We start from the raw sequence: 20,312 nt of genomic DNA on the forward strand, positions 1-20,312 counted from the left end.
TCTATCTGATTTGTTAGCAAATTCAAAACTTTTGTTTTAGCCATTTTAATTTATGTTCAATTTTGTGGTTTAAAAATATGGAGAATTGGGTTTGCAACATTTTGATATTTTGTTCTGCGGTCTCATTTTTTTGGGTTTTTCGGCCTTTCTAATTTGTACTTATCTCTTTCCTAATTTGCTCCATTTTGTTTTCTCTAATTTTCTTCTGGATGGCACTTTATTGGATACAGAAACCTCTCATAACAGCCTTGCTAGCATCCCATATTACTTTGATGTCAGTTTCCCGATTTATATTTATTTCAAAAAATTATTTTAAGGCCTCTTGTGCTTTTTTTGTTTTGTTTTTGTTTTTTTTTGAAAATATTTTCATTCATTCTCCATCTCCATCTTAATTTTCTACTGTTTCTCAGCTCTAAGGTGACTGGATTGTGGTCCGAGATCAGTCTTAGTTGGATTTCTGCTTTTTTTGTTTTCAATATTAGGTTACTTGACAGCCATATTGCATCAATTCTCCCTGCTGACTGTTTTGTATCTGAGAAGTGAGTAAATTCTTTCTTGTTTGGGTGTTTAAGTCTCCATACATCCTGTATATTGAAGTTCTCAACCAGTTGGAAGAAGGTCATTGGTAATCTTCCTCCATTAGATTCTTTTTCTCTAACCCTTAACAATTTTGTGCCCAGGGCAATCACTCCTGAGGTTCCCCCCACACTATGCCACTGCCTGGAGGTTACTTTTATGTCCTAATTTATACTCTGCTTGGAAATGTGCAAATAAAGTACATATTACCAGCAGTGCAGTAGTTCACTCTGGGAGTGCAGAAGCACATCATGACAGCTTCCATGCCTACAAGCTTTTGCCATGACCTCCAGCACAGTCCATAAATACAGGAAGTTGTGCTGATCATATAGAAAGAATTCATTTTTGTGCTAATGCAAATGTTATGTCAGTGCAAGAATTTCAGTTTACTAGATGGAAAGATCCACCTCCTCCCAAAACATGCTGTTCTGTGGATTCTCTTGACTCCCACTAGACAATTTTAGGGGGCGCAGGAGGTGCATGAGGAAAGAGAGGGGGGAAATCCCCAATGCACAAGCACAGGGCTTCTGCTGACAGTACCAATTTGGTGAATCCCACCCTGTATCTATAGAAGTAACACAGCTGACTACAGTCATTTCCTTGTTTCCTGTAAGTATGTTCCAATGAATGTATGGGTGCTTTTGCCTGCATAGGTTCCCCGTACAAAACACACTGAGCTTTAACAAATAAATCACGAGCCAACTGAAATGTCATCATTTAGTTTTAAACTGCTAGAGCAAAGTAGGAACCCTATTAAAAAAAACCCCGTATAGCCCTGCTTTATTATTTCCTTCACTCTACAACTTCCCAGAGCTGCACTACCCTGCATTCCTCTTCCAGTGCACCAGTGAATGACTATTTTCTCCTAGAATGCCTAGAGTAGGAATCTAGGCCTTGCTGACTGCTTCGCAAGCAGTCTTTCTTAGTCATCATGTGGAAGTGCAAGAGGTGAAGGGACTAGTGTTTAAGTTACCAGTTGAAAGTTAATTCTTTGCACACGGTTGGTTGGTGAAAGGAGGAGAAAAGGGGTGTTCAGCTGGCTCAGGCTTTCAATACCTCCCCCAGAAAAGAAATATGTGGTGGCTGCTCTGCCCACAAGTTCAAAGCAAGTTGAGAAGGGGATTTGGCTCTTGTTGGTTGCTCCAATATGGGCAATTTTCTGTCCTTCTCTCAAGAAATCCAGACATCCATTAAATTGAAAGAGGCAAAGAATGAAAAAGAAGCATGATGTCTCCTACCTGTCTGATACATCCGTGAGAGGCCTGAGCATCTTCTGCCACACCCCCAGTCCTTTTCTATTTTCCAAGTGCCAGAGTTTCCTGCTCTGTTCCTTCCCAGTCTTGTTCTCGACAAGGACCAGGGAAACATCTCCCAGAAAGATGCCTTGGAGGAGCCATGACAACCGGAGCTACAAGTGAAAGATTGGTACAAAGCAAATTAAAACAGGGTAATCACAACCAACAACCTCTTTTCTTCCACTTCCACCCATGTGGCCACCAAATTCCTTCTTTCTACCGTTCTCCTTAAGGATGAAACACACTGCAATACGCTGGCAGTGGAAAACTTATGGTCCATGGCTTTCCCCCACTGCAGAAAATATTTTACTCACTCTCCCCTTAGCAAGTGCTGTGCAGGTTTGTTTCCACATAGCAGCAGCTTGGGACTGCATAGAACATAAGAAGAGCCTGCTGGCTCAGGCCCATGACCCAGCAACCTGATCTCAACCAGATGCTTATGGGAAGCCCCAAAGGAGGAGCTGAACACAACAGCATTCTCCCTGCTTGTAATTTCCCTGCAACCGGCAGCCAGAAGCATATTGACTCTGACAGTGGAGACAGAATATAACCATTGTAGCTGGTAGCCACTGATAGCCTTATCCTCAATCAGTTTGTCTAATCCTCTTATAAAGCCATGCAAGTTGGTGGCCATCAATACTTCTTGCAGGAGCAAATTCTACAGTTTAACTACGTGCTGTTAGAAGACAATATTTGCTGCCTGGATGTTGCCTGTGGACATCATGTCTCCTTGCCGTGCCATATACACCATGCAATGTTCTACAGGAGCTGCTGTGCAAAACATATGGCAGGGATATTTAGGGGACCATTTCAGAGAAGGGGCTTTTAGCCCATCTTTAAGCATTGGCCTCACCTCTCGAGTTCCACTGTCACCCCCTTTGCTTATGACAGAGTGCTTTGCTTTCTGTATAACGTAAGTGGTCCAGGAACCAAAGTCCTGAATTTCCTTCAGTGCAACGCAAGCATTTGTTCATCTTATTCCAACTTGTCTTATGGCCACTTCCCACATTATATTGTTTACATAAATATTTAACAGGGCACTATTCATTCAAGTGTCATAGTGGTTTACAACACTAAAATAATACAAACTTCTTTTAAGATCCGAACCCCAAAAAGCAATGACAGTGAGCAGAAATGAAGCTAAAAAGAAACCAAAGAAGTGCAAAACAGCAATTAATGCCCCCAAACCAACTGATACGGAAAACATTTCACTTGTTTTCACAAGATGCTATCCAAATTGCGCTTGAAACAGAATTCCGTAATCCTCGAGCTGCTGCAGAAAATGTCTGTTTCTGGTGGAGATTTCTGTAGTCTCTCCATGAGACAGAATACAGAGAAAGGCCTTCTGAGAAAATCTTAAGTGCTGGGGAGAGGGTCATATGGGAGGAGACTTTCCTAAGATGAGTGCCTTTTTCGGGGGGGGGGGCACAGGGGTATGCATACTCCTAAACATTTTGTGAATCTAATGGGAGAAGAAACTTTTTTTAAAAAAATAGTTTCTTCTCTAGCATGGTGAATGGTCAGTTCCATTGCTACCCCCGATGGCAGCCTCATTTCCTGCCTTGGTGTTTCCTGAGTCTCAGGCGGAAGCGAACATTTAACATGTGAAGTAGGAGTTGGAAACTAGCATGGTGATTGGTCAGTTTCTTTATATTTACTGTAACCGCCCCCCCCCCATTTGAACTATAAAATGGTGATTTTCTTGAGTTAAAATGAGAATACCCCTAAACACTTTTTAAAGGAAAAAAAGCACTAATATAATCCATTTAGGGCTTTAAAGGTAGGAATGAACACTTTTACGCAGTACAGACCCCTGTGCTTCCCCCTCCCCCAGGCTAGCTATGCTACTGCTTTTACCTCTCCCAGAAACAAATTTGCAGCCTCTGCAAGATAGGTATTTGGTCTCATCCATCATGAACCTCTTTGTATTATGCTCTTCAAAACAGGTGATAGATATGAATGCCAATCTGCACCTGTAAACAGGTGGCCTACCACGTTCTATATTAGTTGAAGTTTCCAAACTGTCTTCCAAATGGGCCCCACACAGAGTGTGCCATGATAGACTGATACAAAAGAAGCCCAAGCATGAATGACAGTGCCTTAGCCTCTATCCTCTAGTAGCAGGCAAAACCAGCATGTTAGCCAAACTTGATTACAGGCACTCTGGGTGCCACCTGCCACCTGGGACTCCAGGCACCCCCAGCCTGCAAAACTGGTCCTTACAGGAGAGTGTGACTCTGCTCAGAATAGGCATATCCCTAGGCAGCCAATTCAGTTTATTCCCCTCTACAATCAGTTTCATTTTATCTGGATTGATCTTAACTTTATTCCTCTTCATCCAGTTCACCACTGATTGCAGGTGAGCATTGAAGCACTGCAGTGCTTCAGCTGGATTTGATGAAAAGGAAAAACAGAGCTGGGTTTCATCAGCATACCGATGCTACTAAACTTCCTATCCCTGGCAACCTTTCCCAGTGTTTTCGTGGTGTTGGGCAGCATGGGAGACATTACTGAACTCTTAGAGCAGCGGTGGGAAACCTCTGGCCCACAGGCCTAATTAGCAACACAGTTTTTCCAAATGCCCACCAGACCCACACCTAACATCAGGTGTGACTTCAGCTGCAAAAGAACAAATGGGTGCCTAAAGCACACTCCCAACTATTTCTTGGGAAGCAGGGCTTGCTGACAGCACCTATCATAGAATCATGGAGTTGTAGAGTTTTAAGGGACCCCAAGGGTAAACTAATCCAACCTCCTGCATTGCAGGAATCTCAACAAGATCATACATGACAGGTGGCCACCCAACCTCTGCTTAAAAACCTTCAAGGAAGGAGAGTCCACAACCTCCCAAAGCAGGGGTGAAATGAGGCTTTAATCCACCAAGGTCAATGACCTCCCAAGTGCATTTGCACACACAAAGGCTAGGAGCCTCAATGGTGCCCCTCTGGAGGCCTCACCCAGGGCAAAAAACCCAGCTAGGTCCCCCTTCCAGCTGCAGCTCTGTCTAAAGGAGACTGTTCCACTGTTGAACAGTTCTTACTGTCATGAAGTTCTTCCTGATGTTTAGTTGGAATCTCCTTTCTTGTAACTTGATTCCATTGGTTCGAGTCCTACCCTCCAGAGCAGGAGAAAGCAAGTTTGTTCCATCTTCCATGTGACAGCCCTTGAGATATTTGAAGATGATTGGTGATGACAACAAACCTCTCTGAAGCTGCCCACCTTCAAGTATGGTTTAGGTTCAAACTGTGCTTGCAAATGGACATTTTCCTTCTGCAGACCAGCTTTGAATGCTGCTTTGTTGCTCTGTGTTGGAAAAAATATATCCATTTGCAGGCACGGTTTGAATCCAAACGGTATCTGCAAATGGACAGAGCAAGCGTTCACTGACAGCCACCAATAAATTGATCAGCGCTAACCATGACCCTCTTTTATTGTGGAAAAGCAATAAAATGTTTTGTTTTTCTTTTTTAAAAAAGAAAATAATAATCAACTGACATCATAATGCCACCAAGTGATGGACAGGTGGGTCACCCCACCCACCAATCTAAAAAGGTCCTTGGAGAGTGGGTCAGTTCTGGATCCAGTCCTCAGGATGAAAAATATTCCCTGCACTTGTCCAGAATGTTAGTTGGTGGCAAGTCCAGGTTATATATAATTTACAGTTCTGAGGGCTTATAGAACAACCAATTTGTCACTTTTATTAATTTATTTTTGCCTAGAAGGCTGGGTGCACTGAGCAATCCTATCCATTATGCTTATTTTCATGGCTGAAACTAGTTTCTTCTACTGATATTTCTCTTGTCCCCAGTCCCAACTTTCAGTTCCCATTACATGTTTTAGCTGTTGAGATTCCCTCCCCGTTTTCTTCCTGTGATCACACGCATTGCCAAAAAGCCAGGTATTGAATATTTAGCAGTTCTTATTCCCCATTAAATACTTTGCCAGAGTTGTCCACTCAGTTCCCCCTTAAATGCACATCCTCCTATAAAACGGGAGAATGTTAATGCCTGTGTTATCCAAAAGAGCAAGAATCCCTCTCTCCCTTTAGACATGGCCTAATAGATACAAGTTAAAATTGACAGCCTTTTCAGTAATGAACTCTTTTATATTCAGGCAAGCAGTAGAGATGAGCAGAAAGTCTGCAATAAGAGGGTGTTGCCAGCAATTACACCATCATCCCCCTTGATATTCCTTTCAAAAATTAGGTTTTTTCCACTCCTCTCTGCAGGTTATTATAGACTTTCCAATTATGATCCGGTGGTATTTGGATTTTTATTAATTAAAGTACCATACCCGAAAGTGGTCCCAAGGATTTCACTTGGGTTTAGTATAACCAAGTCCCTCTGTGACCCTTTATTCCTGCATAGAAAATTATTTCCTGGTGTTTTCTCATTTTAGAACTTGCTGGCTCTCATTGTCAGGTACAAAATGTAATCCTTTACAGTTTGGGCCAGTCTCAACACCTCTGCATTATGAACACTGCAGTGTACAGCTTAAAAAGCAGCAAAGTCTCTGCTAATAAGAAACAGCAAATGAGGTGTGGGTGAGCACACAGATTTAAGCAACTTCAAACTAAATACAACTTGAGAATACTAAAAGGAGTAACTTACTGAGGCTACAATAAATAATAGACTTTTTGGCAACGAGTGGATAATAAGAGAACTGAGCCTTTTATCAAAGCAGTAGTTGTGTTGTTGTTTTTTAATCTCTATTTTGAATTGTTTCATATGCAATTACTATCTCTTAGAGAAGCTTTCGCCAGATATTTTGGGTCATCCTCAGCTCCAGCTACCACAGCTGTGCTGGCTGGGGTTGATAAGCACTGTAATCTAAAACATCTGAAGGACATCAGGTTGGTGAAGCCTGCATTATGTACAGGATCAGTCCTGCTACCCACTGACTTCTACTTGGCATTTTTGTGTGGTGTGTTGGTAAAAATGACGTGCTGGTACTCGTATCTTCATAAAAATACCATGGATGCCAGCACAAAATGGCTGCCATGGGCAACACAAAATGGCTGCCAAGGCCAGCAACAAAAATGGTGCTGGTACTCCATACTGTTGACGACCATCATACACAAAAAGCACTGCTGCTACTTTCCCCCAGAAGACTCTGGTGAGGAATTTGTTCTTTTCTGGTATAATAGTAAAGCCATGTGAATGCATAGACCAAGAAAAGGGCACCTCTCTAATTTGACAGTATAGCTTTTGATATTAAGTCCTTTTCAGACATTATAGAAACCCTATAACTATGCATGGAAAATGTGGGAATGGAATTGCAACAGCAGGCTCCTTCTCTGACCCACATGTTCATTATAACATGTAAAGCTATGCATGGAGGTATCTACACTTGTTCTATTTAATCTTGACCAGTTATGGGAGGAGCTGGCTGTTGCGATTCCACTCCCACCTTCCCATACACTTTCAGATGTTATAAAAAAGGACAAATGTTGAAAGCTTTTTAAAAGCACAAGGAAACATGTGGCCTTCCTGACCATTGTGGCGTGCAACTTTCCCCGACTCCTAGGCTGTCTCTCACCATTCAGACACATGATACCACTGCCATCAGCAACATGAGAATTGATATGTTATGGTTTGGCAGGACTCGTGGTAAGATCTCAAGAAGAACAATGACCCTAACTGTACATTACACAGAAACATATAACCACACCTGGACAGCTGAAAAGCTGCTTTGGGATGCTATTCTTTGGAGCAGAACATTGCCTAACCTTTGGATTGAGCAATGAATGCTGATGCACCTTGTGCTCCTGTGCATTAGTGCACAAAGAGTAGTTCGACCCCAATTCATCTTACATTTTAGTACTATAAATATGTCACTTAAATCTCCCCTGAATACCTTGATTGATTTCCCATCTTCCTACAATCAATCATGGTAAAAAATCAAATCAACTTGGACCATCCACATCAATGCTTTTAAAACCACAGCTTCTGAAAGTGTAACTTGTGCTAAAGGGGAATAAGCGGCATGAAGAGAGTCAGGGTCTCAGATTTGTTTATTTTTGTTTCTTTTAATTCAGAAAGCAGAGGGCTGACCGACTCCTGCCAACTGAGCACAATGTAGGTGGCCTTTCAAATTATGCTGGCTGATAGTACCGAAGGCAAATAATGCCAGTTGCCTTTTGTTCACCCTGCACACAACCAAATGAGTATTTTACTCTCTCTCTGTGTGTGTATTTGCTGTCAACAGGAAGAATGTAGAATGTATTGCTAGGGTAGGTCAATTTGCACAACCAAATGAAGTAATCCCCCCTCTCACCATCAAGTATTTACCAAAGTGCCAGATAATAATAATAATAATAATAATAATAATAATAATAATAATAATACCTTTATTGTCAATGTACAACCTGTGTACAATGAAATTAACCGAAATTAATCTAGCAACCCCAGGGAGGTTAAACTCCTTAAACTGATAGGCCAGAATTGGGTCAGAAGCAACTCCTTAATCCCTACAAAACCTTCTTTGTCGACCTACTCAGTCATCTGTGAGGGCGGTGAAGGTCCTGTGTGAGTGTCTGGAAGCGGTTGGAGGATGGATGGCGGCTAACAGATTGAGGTTGAATCCTGACAAGACAGAAGTACTGTTTTTGGGGGACAGGAGGCGGGCAGGTGTGGAGGATTCCCTGGTCCTGAATGGGGTAACTGTGCCCCTGAAGGACCAGGTGCGCAGCCTGGGAGTCATTTTGGACTCACAGCTGTCCATGGAGGCACAGGTCAAATCTGTGTCCAGGGCAGCTGTTTACCAGCTCCATCTGGTACGTAGGCTGAGACCCTATCTGCCTGCAGACTGTCTCGCCAGAGTGGTGCATGCTCTGGTTATCTCCCGCTTGGACTACTGCAATGCACTCTACGTGGGGCTACCTTTGAAGGTGACTCGGAAACTACAACTAATCCAGAATGCAGCAGCTAGACTGGTGACTGGGGGCAGCCGCCGAGACCATATAACACCGGTCTTGAAAGACCTACATTGGCTCCCAGTACGTTTCCGAGCACAATTCAAAGTGTTGGTGCTGACCTTTAAAGCCCTAAACGGCCTCGGTCCAGTATACCTGAAGGAGCGTCTCCACCCCCATCATTCTGCCCGGACGCTGAGGTCCAGCGCCGAGGGCCTTCTGGCGGTTCCCTCCTTGCGAGAAGCAAAGCTACAGGGAACCAGGCAGAGGGCCTTCTCGGTAGTGGCGCCCGCCCTGTGGAACGCCCTTCCAGCAGATGTCAAAGTGATAAACATCTACCTGACATTCAGAAGACATCTTAAGGCAGCCCTGTTCAGGGAAGTTTTTAACGTGTGATATTTTATTGTATTTTTGGTTTTTATGGAAAACTGAGTGGCTGGGGAGGCCCAGCCAGATGGGCGGGGTATAAATAATAAATTATTATTATTATTATTATCTGAACAACTAGGAGACCTATTCCTCCTGTCTATTTGGGCCCCGTCCTGATCTCGACAAGAGCCCCATGGGGTGTGGTGAAGCAAGGTAGTGCTATGAGAAGGTCTGGGGAATAACTTACTTCAAGATTTAAGAAAGGTCTGAAGTCTTTTTGTCTCCTCCAGGGCCAAATTATTATTCCCTGGTGCAATCCCTTCCTGGGAGGTCTTAAATAGGCAGGACTCTGGCTTGGAGGCTAGTCCTCCTCCTCTTAGACAATTCCCTCCAGGACTGTTGCCTGAATTGATGGGGAAGAGTATAAACTTCTGGTGGATGTGGATCTCAGAGGTTATGATTCAGAAGCTTCTGTCTCAAGGGTTCACCCAATCTGATGGGCCTGGACTCTGGCCCGCTCACAATGTTGGCACTTGGATTGATTTCCACCTCCTTTGCCTCTAGTGCTGTTGCTTCTACAAATTTGGTTATCCCTTCTTTATTTGAGTCAGAGCCCAGGCTGCTGCATGGGGTGGGAGTCCTCACAACCTTGTCCTTAGTCACCCAGGAGCCAACATTAGGCAACACAGATGCCTGTATATCCTGAACCTGCCTGTATATCCTGAAGCTGTGCCATAAGCCTGCCTCTCAAAGCTTGTTATCAAACATATTAGACTGAAAGCATTTGGTAAATTGGAATGGATGCTGCAGTTTGCACACACGTCAGCTGCTTGGATGAAAGGAGTTATTGGCATCATACATGGGAGCTCAGCATATCTGCAAAGAGTAAATACACAGGCTGTAATGAACTGGCTCAGATTGAATTAGCTGGCATGGTGCCTGAATGGATGCCTTTGGCTTTCATTTCCACAGTTCCTAAGCTCTGTAGTAGGACATTCCAAGGCCTTTAACACCTGCTGAAGTGAACAAGAGCAGGCAATGATCTGGATGCCCCAAGCCATGATGCTCCAATGAGACTGGCGTTCATTTTGCAGATGATGGCAGATGGCACTCTCTGTGTGCAATGGAGCCTAAAGCAGACTCTGGGCATGTTTAAAAAGATATGACTCTAGGATCTCATTGTTATTGTTTCTGGGTCCCCCCCTCCCCTCCCAACCACTCCCTTGATATACATTTCCAGTAGGTTATTCAGAAGCCAGAAACACCATTAAAGAATGTAATCAACCATCCTGGCCTGACACTGTCTCATCAGTGCTTTGAAAGCCTTACTGATTCACTAAACAGAAAGCTGTACAATGAATTAGGAGAACTCTCTTGTTGGTTTAGTCCAGGGGTTAAAATAAATTGCACTCAGGCATAACTAGAGCAGCAACAATGCCTGTGTTGAACTGTGATTACCTCCCTGGACGGCCTATCAGGCATGAGATGCTCCTAAACATCGCTCTAAACTACAAGATCAGATGGGTTCTTGATCCTATCTGTTCCTTTGAAATTGCATAGAATGAATCAGAGTTCATTTCCAGGGCATGCGGTAATAATTACTCAAGACAAGCATGCAAGTTGCTGGCATCTTTCACATGGAAGAAATAAGGACATAAGCTATCACTGGACATTCCATATCCTTGGGATGAAGTTTGAGTCCATTTATATTTGCTTGAATGAGAACAAGCTCTGTATGACTGTAAGAGCCAGAGCTCTGCTTTTATAACACCGGAGCTCTGAAGAGTAAAATATGAGTAACCTTGGATGGATACATTATATTTTCATCCATCAGATATCACTGGCATAATTAATCCTAGTGTAGGGGAAATTCAGCAACAAAAGTGGTTCAGGCAGTTTACAAGATTAGAGTCGCCACCTGGACCATTGGAAACCTTTCTGTCAGATTTCTGCTACCTGGTCTGACACGCTTTCTCGCTGATGTTAGGCTATGCATAATCTGAAGCCTGCACTCCTGTGTACTTAACATATGCAAAAGAGCAATGGCCTTATTCTTCCTACTCTAGTAGAGGTGGCAACCTAAGCAGGAAGGTCGCCTATGACAGCTGCTTAGTAATTAAAGTTTTATCGTGCTGGAGGCTTCTGACTTCTCCATTATCTATTGCATGGCTCAGGCAGGCAGATTGAAGAAGAGATTTGTGAGTAGAGAAGTTTGAAATTTTGTCCTCTAATGTGAATGCCCTGATTTGGCAAACGGAAGCTCCATATTCAGAAAACTCAGAGGAAACTTAATCATACAGTAGCTGCATGGAAGGGGAGATAGCAGCTGCAGAAGAATATATTTCAACACTGATCTAGCAAAGATTTAGATGGGTCTAATCCTCCTGTGACTTGTGACATCTCTACAAGGTCAAACCATGTTTTATGGGTGGATAGATGGATACATCATTAGGGGCATGTAGTTTACTATCACTTGCAATGGAAACAACTTTTGCCTGCTGGAGTAGAGGGAGACTCTTTAAAAGAGGCATATATAAAATATGAAGGTTTGACATGCAGGGAAGTGCTTATCTGAAATATTCACACCTCTGCACAAATTGAGTTGGGGCTCCTTTGAGTTAGGGAAGTCTCTGAACATTTTATTTTCAGAAAGGACGAGCAGCACTATGAGAGCAGTATTTTAACACCCTGCTTCTGGTCACAGGAGCAAAGTGAATAATGGAAATCTAATCCCTTCTGGTCTTTCCAATGAAAAGACATGAATCTGCATAGGGCAGGAGTGGCCAACATTTTGGGCAAATGGATCACAAGTCCAAGGTATCAGACAGGGCTTCTATACTGCCTGCTAACATGTATGTGGGGGGGCATACATATAAGGTTAAAGGACTGGTACAGTTATCAAAAGCCCAAGAGTATAGTGTGGACTGTGGTACTTGTCCTTTTGCCTATAAGATCTAAACTGCAATAGTGTGCCACAACAAAAAACATCACCATGTTGCCTACATCATAGGTACTTCCAGGTAGTTAGGACACATGATTTGCATGCAGAAGGTCCCAGGTTCAATCCTTGGCATGCCTAGGGTTTTTTTTTTCAATGAACAGGTGATGGGAAAGGCCTCTGTCTGAGAACTTGCTGCAAAACCTGGTTAGATGGACAAACAGCTTCCTGTGTTTCTCATGGTGCAGGTGGGGACATCATTTCTCAAAACCCCATACTATCGTATCAGTAGACATGAGGATTGTCCACACTAGAGCAAAATCTGGATTTGCACCAGCCTGTCTCCCCATCAGTGTTGGCCATCCACAAGATGCCCTCCCCATCTCAGTGTCATCTTGGGCTCTTCTCCCTTTAAGTGTGAGGTTCTTCAATCCTTGGAAAGTCTTAAATGGCAAGGATTTTAAAAAATGTAATGGGGGGGGAGTTCAGGGCAGCATTAGGATGGGGTCTACATTTTGCTCCATGGTGGACAAGTCCATAGTGTTTTGGGGCAAAGCTACTTTCCCAATCTCATATATATTGGTTAGCTACATTCTGAACATGAACTTTATCTGCTGAGGTAATGACATGGAAGCCCAGCTATGGTAGCTCCTGTTTGAAAGAGTGCTGGACTCACCATACACATTTAAAGGTAAAGGTAAAGGTACCCCTGCCCGTACGGGCCAGTCGTGTCCGACTCTAAGGTTGCGTGCTCATCTCGCTCTAGAGGCCATGAGCCAGCGCTGTCCAAGGACACTTCCGGGTCACGTGGCCAGCGTGACGAAGCTGCAGCTGGAGAGCCAGCACCAGCGCAGCACACGGAAACGCTGTTTACCTTCCCGCTATAAAGCGGTACCTATTTATCTACTTGCACTTAAGAATGCTTTCGAACTGCTAGGTGGGCAGCAGGTGGGACCGAACGACGGGAGCTCACCCCGCCGTGGGGATTTGAACCGCCGACCATACGATCGGCAAGTCCTAGGCACTGAGATTTTACCCACAGCGCCACCCGCGTCCCACCTCATACACAGGCATACACAAGAACCCACATCCCTGGAAGTCATTGAGGGTTAGGGGGCATAGAGTGCTCCTACATACACAGGACCAGGATCTGAAGTTTCCCCCACTCATATCCTTACAGGAAAAGTGAATGGGTTTATGTGGGAGACTTGGTGAGACAGGGCTCCAAGGTGAAAACTTCACTGAGACACTGAGTACAGTTCAACAACATCTTTCTGAAATCTACTGTAAAATTCCAATTGCTGCCCTGATTGTGAAATGCCCATTTGAGCTGTCAAAGCTAAAAGAGGTCGAGGGGAGGAGAGGAATTTTAACACGTAAATCCAAGCCAGTCCGACTGGGAAATGCTGGAGAGGAAATAAATATGGGAAAGCAGAATTTTAATTTCGCCATCATATTTTCCAGCTATAACTCCATTATGAGGATGATCACTTGCTCCTATCCTCCGGGATAATTAGGGGGCAAGGACTTGCTCCTCTCCTTGCAATAGGCTTGGAATGATGTTGAATTATTCTGGTCACATAGATTGATTGCTCCAGTAAAATAGCCTTCGAAGCCTCAAGCCAGGGCTTGTTCAGAGCCGAGGCTTCTGCACAGTGTGAAAAGGAAGAAGCAAGAACCATTGCCAAAATCTGTTGAGTCTTTATTACCAACAGCTGCAATGCTGGATCTGCATGGGCGACTTTTAAGTGTCACCGGGAGTGACAGAGGTGGGGCAGTAATAGATTGCAACTTTCTCTTCCCCTCCCCAATGCACTTTCAAATGCAAGTTTAATTATTCACCCTGTTTATGGACGGGGGGGGGGGGGACGAACACACCTTGGGAAATTATTCACCCGGCTTCTGACAGCAGGCAGATTATGAGAAATATTCACACTTGCTGGTCTGTGACAAAATGGAGTTTTAAAATATTTACATCTTGCATGTGCTGCAGGCATGAAGGAAGGAAAGGAGAGACTCTTGTAAAGGAAGAAGCAATGGTAAGAGAGGAAATTGAATAGGAGTGTGTCAATATGTCAATCGAAATTGAGGTAGCAAGTGTCTAATTGTCTGAAGAAAGATGTCCACTAGGAATAAATGCAATCAAATAATACAACATAAAAGTCTCCTAACCTAAGCTCAGGAAGAAAAATCACTATAGCAGAGGGATGTTGTCAGAGAAAAGGGGAGCCAAGGGATGATCCAGACAGTGTGGGCATGCATTAAACACAGGGTTACTAGTTTGGATAAAGTGCGGGGAAAGGGTTACCTTTTTCAACATGAAGTGGAGTGCACAGAGGATGGAAACAAAACCTGCTTCCTCCCCTGCTTTATGTTCCTGCTTTAAGGTACAGTATTTTCCCCCAGCCTGACTCCAATACTAGAAGTAAGCAAGTCCCAGGAAAAAGGTCTTTAAAAAGTGTATCACGGGAAGTTTTGAAGGAGGGGAGGGAAAAGTTTCACTCCTCCCTGTGTTTTATTTATTTTGTAATGGGAAGGCGTAGGTGTGCTGCTTGTTTGGGGACTGGTGGCCTGAGCATCATCAATTTGCCTTTTGTGAAAGGGGCATTTTGTGCTACCGCTTTGATTTTCAAAGGCCAAGGCCAAAAAAGGTTAAGAACCCCTGGCTCATGCTCATTTTGCCCTTTTCCATTACAACTACTCTGTTCTTTTCATCCTGTTTTCTTCCATTAACTTCTCTAGTTGTAGAGATTCCCCCAGCTGTCTGGAAGAAGAAGAAGAAGAGTTTGGATTTGATATCCTGCCTTTCACTCCCTTTAAGGAGTCTCAAAGTGGCTAACATTCTCCTTTCCCTTCCTCCCCCACAACAAACACTCTGTGAGGTAAGTGGGGCTGAGAGACTTCAGAGAAGTGTGACTGGCCCAAAGTCACCCAGCAGCTGCACATGGAGGAGCAGGGACGCAAACCCGGTTCCCCAGATTACGAGACCACCGCTCTTAACCACTACACCACACTGGCTCACACTGGAGCAGATTTGGGGGAGGGTATGAGGCATGGAGGGGGGGAGGAGCCCTACTGCGCCAACAGAAGTCTTTCCCAGTGCACAAGGAATTAGCTGAATAGTTCCCTATGTATTCTCTCTGCTCTCATAGCAAGATGTTAACCCCAAGGTGACAGATGAGGGAAGGAGGGTTCACCTAGAAATACAGGAAGCTGCTGTGGTCAGGCCATTGGTCCATCTAGCTCAGCATTGTCTGCACTAACAGCCGATGACTCTCCAGGGTTTCAGACAGGAATCTCTCCCACAGCTACCAAGAGACACCAGAGACCAAAACTAGAACTTCTTGCATGCAAAGCAGATGCAGTATCGCTGAGCTTTCTCACCTCATCTGGAATAATCATCTTATGTTGAGTTACACTGCAAGAATTGGATTTGCCACCCTTCCATAAATACTTGTTTCCATTCATATCGCTGGTGAATGTTGCACAAACACTTGATCCTGACAACCTCCCAATTACTGTGGCCATTCATGCTGTGTGTATGCCCGGGTTTTGCAATTACCCGGTATGCACCTAAAACCGCAAGAGAGGAAACTCTGCAAACCAGGTCAACCCCACCCCCAAACAAACCCTATTCTTATTAGAGTTTCTTATTAGAGAGTCTCTTCTGAAATCTGAAATGTTTTCCAGGAGTGGGAAAAGGGAGGGGACAAAGATACAGGTGCCTTTGCTTGCCTGTTGCAACACTGTTTTACATGGAGTTCACCCCCAACACATAGTTATTTGTCCTCAACAATCTTCCTTTACCACAACCTTCACCAACCTGGGGTGCTCCAGATGTTTTTTTGACTACAGTTCACATCAGCACTGGATGCGGCTGGGGGATTTGGAGTCTAAAGCATCTGGAGGGCACCAGGATGGTGAAGGCTGCTTTATGGAGTTTGCACTGAGACTTAAGTCTCTCAGAACTGTGGCTCTAAATGGGCATCTATTCACTGAGCGCCAATTTCTTTTTGAAAATGTAGAAAATGTTAGCATTACTAATAAAGTATAGAAAAATCAAACTTCAGATATATGGATGCAATGAATCTGAACTCTTTGGGTACTTATCCAGGATGCTTTTGTATGACCTAGCAGTTCCTATTTGCACAATTCTGCTGTAATTATTCCTACGCACTCTGCAGCACTAGTGGCAAAGCGGTTTCCAATTTTAATTTTATACGCCTCTTGGGTATGTAATTTTCCTGCCGCTGCTAAAGAGCACCAGTGATTTACATCAGCGATGTTAATTACTTCTAAAGGCCAAACATGACAGTTTTCATTCCCTCCTTACTTGAGTGAATTTATCATTCACAGAAGTACAATAGTCGTTCAAAGGAATGGGCAGTTCTGGCTGTCCCCTAACCTATGATGCTCCTGTCCCTGTACAAATTAAAAAAGAAATCTTAAGGGGAGCTTTAAGTCTGGCACACATTGATTTATCATCCTTTCCCACTGGTGTAGGGATGAGTGAATGTGTCAATTTGGTTTCTCTCCATTTTTCACTTTTTCTAGCCTTAAGTTCAGTTCTTTACATTTCCATATTCATCTGTGTGTCTTTTTTAATAAAAAAACTTTATGAAAATTAATTAGCATTTTAATGTGAATTTTGCCCAATATACATATTTTTGCAAGCTATTTCCCTAATATAATGCATTATTTGTGTTTTTTTTTTACTAATATATGCTTTTTTATGCATATTTTATCCTAGTACAAACATTTTTGTCAACATTACTGAGCTGGAAAACAACATTTCAGATTTCAGAAAACTGCAAATTTTGAAGTTGTGCTTCAGTTCATGTATTATTTGGGGAAGTGTGATTAGGTAGGTCTGCATTTAAATGTGAACTGAACCCAATTCTTTCACCAAGTTTCTTACACAGGACTCTCCCACTTCAAACCCAGTTTTGAATGGCGCTTTTTGTGAGTCTTCTTTTTCTTTAGCCAATAATGCTAGTTCACCAGTGAAGGCGCTATTTCTCACAGCTGGTTTCGAACTCAGGGTCCCAAAGATCAGTTTCTAAAGGTGAGAGAAGAGTGGAGATAATGGGTCCTCCACTCTTTGCTTGATAAACACAATTGCTGCGTATTTCACTGGGTTCCTTGCACGTACACATTCACAAAGGAATTCACCATGCTGTCCACAGTACACAGAAACATTGGTGAGCATGTAGTAATGATTGTCTTTGCTACTTAAAGTGCAGAGATGCTCTACACCACTGAAAGCAGCAGCCCTTGGAATGGAATACCCGACACCGCCCGAGCCATTAGTATTTGTATCTCATGTCATTCAAATCAAAGGGTGATGTGAAGGGCCTTATAACACCCAGACATGCATCTTCTTTTCTGACAATCTAAGCACCTGGCACACTTTTCCACTTTGCAGCTAAGCAAGTGTACTTACCTCACAGGGTGAGTTTTTCATGGGAGCTGGAAACACAGCACTAGTCACCACAACTGTTTCTGCAGCTGGCATCTCACTGGTGTTAAGCAAAAGTGCACATTCTGGGAGGGGGCAAAAGGAGGGGAGAGAAGAAGGGGAGGTAAATTTGTTACTAGAGCAAGCTTCTGCAAAACTTTGATGGAACCTTTGTGCAGCAGAACAGAGTATTTGGTTGTGGGTGGGTGTGCACACACAGACATGCAAATGTCAGGTAGACCCTTATTATTGAGGGATAACACAGCTAAAGTCATTTTTCAGTATTCTTTGGATGTAGTAATGCAGTTTCATATACCCCAGGGCCTCACCTTCAGAATTATACGCAAGCGCCCTGCCAGCTTCTCTCACAAACAATGTTTATCCCTGACTTGGGATTTGTTTTCTTCACTTGCTCCGAATCAAAATGCATCCAACTTTTTAAAAAATTTGATTTTGAGTGAAACTCTGCCGTTATGAAATATGCAAAAGTAATATTTCACTGAAGTTTGAGGCTGAAAGTCACTTCTACCATCATCAAGGCAACATGAAGAGAACTCCAAAAGAACGGAAATCTTGGCGCTGTGAATTGCTCAGGGCCAGCCTGACACATTTTGTTGCCTGAGGTGAAAGACAAGATGCCTCTCGCCTTCCTGCATTCCATCTGCTGAAGCTGACTGGATGGGCAATTCAATCTTACTTCAATCCTGGTGATGGGGCTAGTGCCTTGCCACCACTTCCTGCCGTCAACAACTGCCATGTCAGACAGCCACCTCACTCTCCCTACCTAATGGCAGGGTAATGGAAATAAATAAACCTTGGAAATTTTATTCTTTTTTCAATGACTTAAGACAGTGGTTCCCAATTAGCTAAGAACTGTGGACCCCCACTTTTTCAAAAGCCAAGTCATGGAGCCCCGGCTTTTGAATTTTTTAATATCTCTATGCAGTGCTATTTTTCTAGAAAAAGAGGTGCCAGAACTCACCACGAACACCTCCCTTGCTCTCTTATAATGGCAATAGCACCCACCTGAGAGGTGCCACAACTTGGTTCCGGTGAGTTCTGTCTGAAAAAAAGCACTGTCTCTATAGAAGTTTTTGTTTTGTGAATGGTGCCACAGGTGGGTTATGTGGAGCTCCTGTGGTCTGTGGACCACTGATTAGGAACCACTGGCCTAAGACAATTAAATTAAGTCTATCCCCTTCCCCCTGTAGTATAGTACAACTCTGACATACCTTTCAAACAAAAATGGCTATGTTGTGGATTTCCAATATGCCACAGATGGGCCTCTTGGGAAGTTGATGAACTTTGAGTCCAGCCACAGTCTTCATCTTCAAAGGAGCAGTAGAAGCCAGAGGGAAGTTTTTCTGCAAGGAAAATTGCGGGAGACAAAGATCTGACCAGCAATTCCTGAGCACAGAATAAAGGGAAGTGTTTCTATGGTTCTTCTTGGGTGAGCAGATTGTTCCTTCACAGTGCTGCACCAGCAATGATGTATGGTGCTTTCCCCAAGGACTCCAAGAGGTTCAACAGCCATTACTTAGATTACCCTGCAAGGTAGGGTAATGCTATTGTTATCTATAGGTTATAGATGGAATCAGGGCTCAGGTTGAGAGATAGTGCCATTCTCTGAATTTTGCAGTGCAGTGCTCCAGCCAAGTGGACAAAAATTCATATACCATGGTAAAATATGCACCAAATATATATTTCACATCCACATTTACATTATGTTAGGAAAAATCACTTTCCAAAAATATATAAGGCAAAAATGTGTGCATTACAAAAAATAATAATAAAAGAAAAATCATACTACAATGCTGATTAATTTTTATAATTATAAAAACCCACAAATTTCTGCAGAAATGTGGAGAACTGAATTCAGGTTTAGAAAAATGAGAAACTGGGAGAATGGAAAGTGAGAGATCCATCTATCTCTGTACGTAAAGTTCCCTGCTACTGTGTGTGTTGAAATCAATGTGGACCAATTCCTGAGATCGACAGCTCTTCTTGACTACGTGCCATCACTCTATGGGGGAATTTTTACACATTTAATGTATTTTACATACTTCAAGGTAGAACTGAATGTAAAATATGTAAAATGTACATAAAATATATTGAATACTTAAAATTCCCCAGGATAGTGACAGCACATCACCACGATCCACAGCACCCAGTGGGACTTGCAACATTAATTATAACACGCTTAATGGCACTTGTAGGAATCTGGAAGTACTTTTAAAAACAGCAGCAGCAATAACAAAAAATCTAAAATAGTTACTGGAAACATGGTGAATGCTCAGCCAAGCTTATACTGTGAGTTTCTGTAAATAACAAGGGAAATTATGAGCTCAAACATAGCCAGTTTGTGCACCCCTAGTTTATTTCAGGTAATGTAGATTGCATATGAGAGCAGCTTCATCCACCTGGCCAAACAAGACTGCTTCTGTACCAGTCATGAAAGCCAGATTAGAATGCATATATGACCGTTTATTTATCATTTCTCTATCCTGAACAATCAGTTTGCTTTTAAGCGGAATTTTCAGCTTCCCATAAATATTTAATGCACCTAGCACACGCACACACATATTTTTTTCCTTTAAAGGGATGTCATTGTATCAATAACTGAGAGTAACTTGCAATACAATGATATTCCATGTGAAATAGAAAACTGACATACATAATTTTATTTTTGGAGGCTGAATTCATTTTCACAATCAGCATATTCTTAGTGCATTTAAGATCTTTTGCCCAGTTCTTGTAAAAAAA

The 20,312-nt window shown here is 43.0% G+C and overlaps 1 protein-coding gene across 1 annotated transcript in view; it reads right to left on the reverse strand.

Moving 5' to 3' along the window:
* The window catches only part of ALK (ALK receptor tyrosine kinase), a 574,962-nt gene that overhangs the window by 119,826 nt on the left and 434,824 nt on the right, over positions 1–20,312 (reverse strand). Inside the window, exons 7-9 of the mRNA XM_083604448.1 lie at positions 18,782–18,913; positions 17,535–17,635; positions 1,815–1,984 (exon numbers count right to left, since the gene is read on the reverse strand). Coding sequence (XP_083460574.1) covers positions 1,815–1,984; positions 17,535–17,635; positions 18,782–18,913 — 403 coding nt within the window. The remainder of the gene's footprint in view (positions 1–1,814; positions 1,985–17,534; positions 17,636–18,781; positions 18,914–20,312) is intronic.

This window comes from Podarcis filfolensis (genome assembly GCF_964270895.1).
Source record: "Podarcis filfolensis genome assembly, chromosome: 3".
Lineage (NCBI taxonomy): Eukaryota > Metazoa > Chordata > Lepidosauria > Squamata > Lacertidae > Podarcis > Podarcis filfolensis.